General features: G+C 50.9%; 1 protein-coding gene across 1 annotated transcript in view; it reads left to right on the top strand.

Moving 5' to 3' along the window:
* The first annotated feature begins 3,736 nt into the window (after window positions 1-3,736).
* Window positions 3,737-8,815, top strand: part of Tmem41a (transmembrane protein 41A) — a 6,712-nt gene continuing 1,633 nt past the window's right edge. The window contains exons 1-4 of the mRNA XM_021209758.1: window positions 3,737-3,915; window positions 5,110-5,263; window positions 6,684-6,845; window positions 7,634-7,772. Coding sequence (XP_021065417.1) covers window positions 3,797-3,915; window positions 5,110-5,263; window positions 6,684-6,845; window positions 7,634-7,772 — 574 coding nt within the window. The 5' untranslated portion in view covers window positions 3,737-3,796. The remainder of the gene's footprint in view (window positions 3,916-5,109; window positions 5,264-6,683; window positions 6,846-7,633; window positions 7,773-8,815) is intronic.

The following is an 8,815-nucleotide window of genomic DNA, read 5'->3' as shown; positions in this document are numbered from 1 at the left end:
GTCACGCTCCGTGTATGCTCCATCAGCAATGGCTACTCAGCTAGAGGCCCAAGACAGCGGTGCCTATCTGACACTGGAATGGTCTCCTTCCCAGAACTGTGAGCACAAAACAGGACTACCTATTTCTTCTCTCCTTAAACTGTTATTTTCTTCTAATGTACATTATTGGGTTATATCCTAAGAGAGGATTTTGCACGTATGTACATAGGTGTGTGTAGGTGTTTGCGGATGCATGTGTACCTGTGGTGCGTATGTGTCCATGTGGAGACTAGCAGGAACTTGGGTGTCATTCTTCCTCCTGAGATGTCCACCTTGTGGTTTTTTAAAAAATGCTGTTTTTCTTGACTTTTAAATACGAGTGTGGTGTCAGATCCTCTGGAGTTGGAGCACTCAGGTTTGAGCAGTCTGACCTGGGTGCTAAGAACCGAACTCAGGTCCTCCGCAAAAGCATCACATGCTCTTACCTGATGAACCATCTCTCCAGCCTTCGCTCTCACTGACACGTGAGGCTCACCCACTACGCAGGCTGGCCCGTGGGCTCTAAAAATGCATGTCTGTGGTGGTTTGGTGTGTGTGTGTGTGTGTGTGTGTGTGTGTGCGTGTGTGCATGCACGCACACACTGAAGCAAGTGTTCTAGGAGGTACTCCTTTCAAGTGCTCTATGGAGATCAGAATAAATTGGGAAAGGTGTGTGCTAATGACAAGGAACGAGGTTAATGCCTGTCTGAGTTGCAACTCCTGGAACACCTTGCACTTTTTCTCTTCACATTCTCTACCTGTCTTACAAGCTCTGGTCAGCTCTGCAACACTGTGTGGGCATGTGCTGTAAGCGAAGAGCCTCAAGGGAGGCTGATGTAGCTAGCCTGTGGTTGATGTGCTGCCAGCCTGGGATGGCTCAGGAGGTTCTGGGTTAGGGTACTGAAGGGCTGGAGAGACAGAAATCTGGAAGAGATGAGGATCGTAGAGGTGTGTGTGTGTGTGTGTGTGTGTGTTTGTTCACTGTAGCAGGGTGAATGGTGCAATGAAGGGGAGAGACATTCCCCCTACTTTCTTAGTTGAAATATATACAAATGTATACAGAAACAGAGAAAAGGATGTAAAATTCACCTCTATGTGCTCACTACCCAACTTCACCAATAACGTGTAATCTTGCTGTGGAAATCCCGTCTTGTTATTTTGATACAAAGACATCGAATAATTTATTTCCCCCGTTGTCTTCTACTCCTATTTTCTCTCCAGTATCTCGTCTCTCCCAGGCTGATATCAAACTCAATATGTGATCAAGGGTGACCTTGGACTTCTGACCTTTCTGCCTCAACCTCCTAAGTAAGCAGATGGCTGTTTGCAACTCTGCCCTGGGACAGAAACCAGGGCTTTGTGCATGTAAGGGGGGGCATTTTACCAGCTAAGCTACCTTCTTAGCTCAGTGTAAATACTTGGTTTTATTTTTGTTTGGAGACAGGGGTTTGTGATAGCTTGAATGGGAATGGCTCCCATAGGCTCATATATTTGAATGTTTGGTACCCAGTAGGTGAAACAGTAGCCTTGGAAGAGGTGTGTTGCTAGGCATGGGCTTGGATGTTTCAAAAGTCTATGCCAGGTCCAGTCTCTCTTCTCTGCCTCCGACTTACGGATAGATGTGCGTTCTCAGCTATTGCTCCCTCTCCAAGCCTGTCTACTACCGTGCTTCCCACCGTGGTGACCTGAACTAACCCTCTGAAAATGCAAGCAAGCTCCCAGTTGCAGGATTTTTAAAGTTGCCTTGGTCATGCTATCTTGTCACAGCAATAGACCAGTAAACTAAGACAGGGTCTCAGTGTGTTTTGTCCCAGGCTGGCCTTGAACTTGTGAACCACCTGCCTAGGCTCTCAAGTTGCCACTATGCCTTGCTTGATTTGCAGTATTGTAAATCATCCTTATCCTTCTCAAAACAACTCATAGTACATTCTGTTTGCTCTGGTTTGTTTGTTTGTTTTGTTTTGTTTTTTTGAGACAGGGTTTCTCTTGTGGCCCTGACTGTCCTGGAACTCACTCTGTAGACCAGTCTGGCATTGAAATCAGAGATTTGCCTGCCTCTGCCTCCTGAGTGTTGGGATTGAAGGTGTGCACTACCCGCCACCTCACCCCCACTTCCCGGCTCTCACAGTTCATTCTTAATTCTGAAACTTGTGTGACTGCTAGTCTCCCTGCTCTCCATGCTGTAACTGAATCTTAGTTACTGTCTATGGGGGCCCTTCTCATTCAAACCACTACACGATATCAGCACAGGATATGTAAAGCTGCCACTTTCTTTTAGGAAGCATCTTAATATCACATTTTTGAATGTGCCATAAGTAACCTCCTAGTCCTGAGAGGATCGGCATTTGGGTTCTCCCAGTCCCTTGATATCAAAACAAGACCAGGCATATTTGTGGGCTCAGTTCTTGGATGTCAACTTGTTATAATTCTGTACTCTCAAATTTTGACGCATGCTCCCTGTTTGAACCGAGGAAGTGCTCTGAAGTGCTTCATACCTTTTGACTCTGAAGAACTCACCCAGTGGGTCAGTCCTATGTGCTGTCACTTCACATGCCCTCTGTGCAGCCTGTCCCTCTCGCCCTGTTCCCACTGCTGTGGTCCTTCCTGCCNCCCCCCCCCCCCGAGGTATTTACTGTTAACTCGGAGCATACTCTAACCACTTGCTCTGACATGCAGACATTCTCAAAGGAGAACGGACACGTTCCCTCCTTTTCTCCTCCTCCCTGTTTTTTGAGGACAGTTTGTCACTGTAACCCCAGGCTGTCCTCGGTCTCCATTCTGCCTCAGTGTTCCATGTGCTGGGGTTGCAAACTCGCGACACGATATCTGGCTAGCAGAATGGTTCTTGCTGAATGCTGCCAGTCTCATCTCCCCACAGTTTGCTGGGGCCCCTTTCCCAGACCATCTTCTAGCACTCTCCAAGTGGCCAATTGCCATTCATTTCTCCCAAACCCTGGGCTTCCCTGAAGGTTGCCTTACTTAGAGCCAGCTCACTTGCCCCTCTGCTTGCTCATCCTAGAGAGTAAACTCAGTGCTCACCTCTTTCAGACTCCACACAGTGCGAGGACCGCACTAGCTTTGGATATTTGAATCTGGGTTTTCTTTTTGAGAGATGTCATTCTCACTACCTGGCTAGCTTGCCCCTTTCTGAATTTTTGCATAGTATTTAAAGATGACTGAACCCTGGGCCCTCCTTCTCTTCAAGTGCTGGGGTCAGTCACATGAACACCATGTCCAGCACCACAGATTCTTTCTAAGACTCAGATGTGTGTTACAGCTAGTGTGTGCACGCTAGCTCCTAGACAAGAGCAATAGCAGTAAGCTTTTTCATCCGTCGAGGCACACTGAAATGTGTTTATGAGGATTGGGGATAATGAGCACACTTCAGGTACTGAATAGAAGGCACGTCTGTTTATTTCTGTGGTGGTCATTACCTTCTCTCCACACCATCGGTATTAGTCTCACATTTGTTGGCTTCATTTGCTTTGTGTGACAGACTGTGGACAAGACTGACCTCCATGCTGCAAGCTAGCTGTGGCAGGCTCACGACTCAGCCCTAGATCTCCCAGCTCTGACACAGGGAGGTGTTCAGTGTAGAGCCCGCAGGAACTGGAGCGATCGGTCCCTGGCGGGGGGCGGGGCCTGCAGCGGGCCGAGGGCGAGGCTTTGCGAGGGCCACGCCCTGCCCGTCCAAGAACGCGCTCCGCCCGCCCAGTCGGCGCACGGGGAGGGCTCTGCGTTGCCACGCGGGGAGCGCGCTCTCCGGCCCGGCTGCGGCATGCGCGCGCTGCTCGGCTTGCTCCTCGTATTCGGAGGCTGCACCTTCGCGCTATACCTGCTCTCCACGCGGCTGCCCTTGGGGCCGAGGCTGGCGGCGGCTGGGGAACCCGAAGGCCGGTGAGAGGGAGGACACCGGGCGGCGGCCCGGGCGGAGGTCGGAGGGTTGGCAGTGATGCCTCGGGGGGCCCTTGCACTTCTCTGCACGCGCGGTCGCCTTCCAGTCCCAGCCATCTCGGCCACCGTGGCTCTCCTTCCTCAACCCAATTTCCACGGCAGCCAGTCTTCAGAGGTGCAGCCCGGATTTGGGGTGACGAGGCTATGATCCAGTTTGCCCTCTTCCTGCCTGACTCTGCTTCCCATGACAGCTGGGCGAGGCAGGAGGCAGAAGGCTAGCCGGTCGGGTGCTTATTACTTTGAAAGTGCATAGAGTGTGTCTGGCACGTTGCCGCCTTACCAAGAGGCGTAACTGGCATTGGAGCTGTTTTCAGTTACCATTGTCTTTTTGTGGAGCCGAAAAAGCTCTCTTGTGGATGTCAGAGGGACTCATGAGAACTAGGAGGGCTCGCTGGTAGTTTATCTCTGCTGGAGCAAAGAACTGTTGGGACAGCAGAGGCAGGGTAGTCTTTGTTCTGTGACCTTTGGACGGAATCCAGTGTACCAGGCCTAGAGCAGGGTCAAGAGGGAGGCTCTCGGAAAGGGTTGGCCTCCAGCCATGTTATCAAGAAAGCTGTATTTATTATGATGGGAGGTACGTGTCCACGGGGATTCTTTTAAAATGACGAAAGTGTTGGGGTTTTTTTGCCTAGTACACCTGGGCAACATGCTGTCTTGGGAGAGGTTTGCTTGGGAGAGGGTCTTCTGGGAAGGAAGACAATTCATGATGATGTGCACTTGCCTGGAGATGAATATACTTGTGTCTTCGGACAAGGTAAAAAAAAGACCGTGGATGGTAAATCAATGCAGGAGCCAATGCTCAGCATGGTGGAGGCGGTGGGGTTCCATCTTAAAACCCCTAAATAAGTAAAGAGGGAGTATAGTGGTTATCCAGCACCAGACCCTTTTTAGGCAAGGAAAACGAGACCCGTGGTCACTCCAAGGTCACACAACGGGAACACAGCAGAGTGAGGGTGCCAGCCCAGGGCACTTGCTCCCATGCCAGGGCTCTCCTGTCTGCCTGTTGTTTTATCTAGGGTCAGCTGTCATCTTGAGTTCTTTCTATATCTGATGGCCAGATGACCTTAACTCTGCAAAGAAGACACACTTCTAACTTTCTCTGGAACCCATGTCTCCACCTGATTTCCCAAACTCTAGGTCTCTGTGGTTCCCCTCTGATCTGGCAGAGCTGCGGGAGCTCTCTGAAGTTCTTCGAGAGTACCGGAAAGAGCACCAGGCCTACGTGTTCCTGCTCTTCTGCAGTGCCTACCTCTACAAGCAGGGCTTCGCTATCCCTGGCTCCAGCTTCCTGGTCAGTGTCCTGCCCTCTCTCCAACTGGGTTTCCTTCTCTGTAAACTGTGGCTGCTCCCCCAGAAACCCCTTTAGCGGAGTGACAGGATGAAGAAGTGTGGGTGTGGAGAGGCGGGCACAAGAGGGCACTGGGCACTTACTGATATTCCAAGCTTTCTATTGTCCTGCCTCACTCTCCTCCCCAGTATCTTATTCTATCCCAGATTCTGCTTAGATCTATCCGAGCACAGCTGAGTCCTTAGGGCTGACTCTGGATTGACTTCCCCCTTGAACTGATCCTGCTTCAGGGTAAAGAGCCAACTGCTACTTGGTGCTCTATAGCCTCAGTTGGTGAGGGGCTTGCATGCCCAGAATTGGGGTGCGTTTTAGTGTGAGCTTGGTTGTGAGGCTGTCTCTCACAGGTAGGATGGGGGAGAGAGAGCACAATACCCAGGGTATAGCGAGGACTGCTTAGGTCCCATGGTTAGTGTGTGCCGAAGCCCCAGCCTCACAGTAAGACCCCCTCTTCCATTGGCTTACCTGTGCTCATTCATTCATTCATTCATTCACTTGCTCATGCCTTTTAAAAGACTTGTTTTTATTTATGTGCACATCTGTGTACATATGTGTGGATGCCTGTGGAGTCAGAAGATGGCACCAGATCCCCCTGGAACTGGAGTTGCAGGCAGTTGTCAACCACCCAGTGTGGGCGCTGGGAACCAAACACTGGTCCTCCACAACAGCAGAAAGCAACCTTAGCCAGATCATCCAGTTTATGTTTTGAGATGAGGTCTCACTCTGTAGCACAGACTGGTCTGGAACTCATTGTCTAGCCCAGGCTGGCCTTGTATTCAAAGCAATCCTCCTGCCTCAGCCTCCCAATTGCTGAGGTTATAGGTGTGTGCCAGCACACTTGGCTTTTCCATGTGCTTTCTCCAGGATCCAATGCTTTGAGGCAAGATGATAATTACTGGCCAAACTGCATTCGTGAAGTAGTAATTCTTCATCTTTGTAAAATTAAGGTCAGTTAGGACTGTGGCCACAATGAAAGCTCAGTGATCTTATTAATCAGAGGACAAAGAAAGCATTTCCTATGGATTGCTAAAGGTATACTCATGGTCTATACAGCAATATTAGCGTGTGAACTTCATTTCTTTTCATTTGGTGCCTCCAGGGACTGCAGGGTACCTGTAGCCCTTGCCACAGCCAGGTAATGTCTGCACATGGTCTCCTTTGTAGCCTGCCGATGCCCACTGAGCTCTAGGTCCTGACCTTGTAAAGCTGAGGCGCCCCAGGTGAGGCTTACACACACACACACACACACACACACACACACACACACACGCCACTGAAGGGGAAGGAGCAGGTGCACAGGCCCCACCCAGGACAAGCCCCCTGGAAGCTGTTCGATGTCCCGTGGCTGAGGTTGCTTTCTTTGCAGAATGTCTTGGCCGGTGCCTTGTTCGGGCCATGGCTGGGACTTTTGCTGTGCTGCGTGCTGACATCCGTGGGTGCCACAGGCTGTTACCTGCTTTCCAGTATTTTTGGCAAACAGCTGGTCATCTCCTACTTTCCTGATAAAGTGGCCCTGCTGCAGAGGAAGGTAAGGTGGGGAGCACGCCTGAGCACCGGGTCCCCGAGCATCAGCTCATGGGCTGAGAGCAGTGGGCAACTGGAGTTTCCCACAATGCTCCTTCCCACCTGGGAGCTGGGAAGGGCTGGGTCTTCTGATGTCTTTAGGAAGCACAGACCTGTGAACAAACCTCAGTTCTTGTCATTACCTGCTCTGCGGCTTTGAGTTAAAATTCTGACTGCACCGGTTCCCGGGAACAATGTTTTTTTTTTGTTACTTTATTTAATTTTGTGCGCGTGTGTGTGTGTGTGTGTGTGTGTGTGTGTGCACATGTGGAAGCCAGGGGTTGTGTGTGTGTGTGTGTGTGTGTGTGCACATGTGGAAGCCAGGGGTTTACTCCTGACATCTTCCTCGATCACTGTCTACTTTGTTTTGAAGACAGTCTTTTACGGAGCCTAGAGCGCACTGAATTGGCTAGAGTAGCTGGCCTCCTGGATCCTTCTGTCTCCCAGTACTGGGGGTTCCAGGCTTGTCCCTCTGCCGAAGGCTTTTTGGTTTGCTTGTTTGACGTGGGTATTGGTGAGCACATGTAGATCCTTGGGCTGACAGCGCAAGCGCCTTACTTCTGAGCTGTGTCCCCAGCCCAGTTTTTGTATTTTGTCCTCAGACTCACGTAAGTCCTTCTGTTTCAGGCTCCCTGAATTCCTGAATGCGGGGTGGTCTGGGTCGGGTAGGAGGAGTTGGGAAGGAGCTGTCCAGCTTCAGGCCTTGCTGGAGAGCCAGTGCTGCTCCTGACGCTGGGCTCGCTCTTTCTGCAGGTGGAGGAGAACAGAAGCAGCCTGTTCTTTTTCCTGCTGTTCCTCAGACTCTTCCCCATGACACCGAACTGGTTCTTGAACCTCTCGGCCCCGATTCTGAACATCCCCATTGTGCAGTTTTTCTTCTCAGTGCTTATCGGTAAGCTGGGGTGTGGGGGTAGGGTTGTCGTGACAGGCACTGCCCTCGTCACCTGCCAGTGGGCCATGTGCTTGCCTTTGAACAGTATTTTCAAGCCTGAATGAGACACGGTTGCCTCCCTGATTTCAAACCTCCTCTGGCTTCAGTCGGAAACCCATTCAAATACTTTTGGAACAATTAAGGGTTGTTCATCCCATGCCCGTAGTGTTTCTTGTGTGCCCGGCATGTGTTGGGCACTGGGGTTGGATGGGATCATCTCTGTAAAGCACATGACTTGGCTCTAAAAAGGGCTGAAAGGCTGGCTCAGAGCAAGGGAGGTCCTTTCTTGCACCAGCCCCTTTGCTAAGGGAGGCCCAGCATCAGGGAGGCTCCTGTCTACCTTCTGAGAACTGCACAGCCATTAGCGAGCCACTTTCCCTCAGGAAATCACTTAACCGGATTAGAGCTGGGGTTAGGAGCAGTGTTTCTTGACATGAGGGCGTCGGGCCTCTTTTACGGCAAGTTAAAGTGGTAACATCCCATCACGGGTGTTAATGTCTCACTGCAGTCAATTACCACCACTCCTTAAACCACCGGCAGAGGTGCCCAGACTTTTCTTAGACTGTGGAGGGAATGACACTCGGAGTTTAATGTCCAGGTTAACAAATGTGCAGCAGGGCAGGGCTTATTAATAGGGATGTCTGAGAGAAGCAGACGGAGGCTGACCACAGCCTGTCCTGATGGAAGCAGCTTCCTGAAACCTCAGCACTCAGCTAACGGGACTTAACAGCTTGCCATTAAAGACTCTGGAGACAGAATTCCTTCCTGCGGACCAAGCTGTGTGACCTTGAGTGCTCTGACCATTATTTCCCATATACCTCTTTGCTACAGTAGAGGGAGGGGTTAGCAGGCTTCCGGCCATCCAGAAGCTCAGGGGTGGGGCAGGGAAGATGTTTCTGATACACTGCAGAAGCAAGGAGCCAGGTCTCCGAGGCGGACGCCTAAGAATGCATTTTTACACACACACACAGACACACACACACACACAGACACACACACACACA

The sequence above is a fragment of the Mus pahari genome, chromosome 12, assembly GCF_900095145.1.
Source record: "Mus pahari chromosome 12, PAHARI_EIJ_v1.1, whole genome shotgun sequence".
In the NCBI taxonomy this organism is placed as follows: Eukaryota; Metazoa; Chordata; class Mammalia; order Rodentia; family Muridae; genus Mus; species Mus pahari.
Note: the sequence above shows the minus strand (reverse complement) of the source record. Positions and strands in the feature narration are given on the sequence as shown.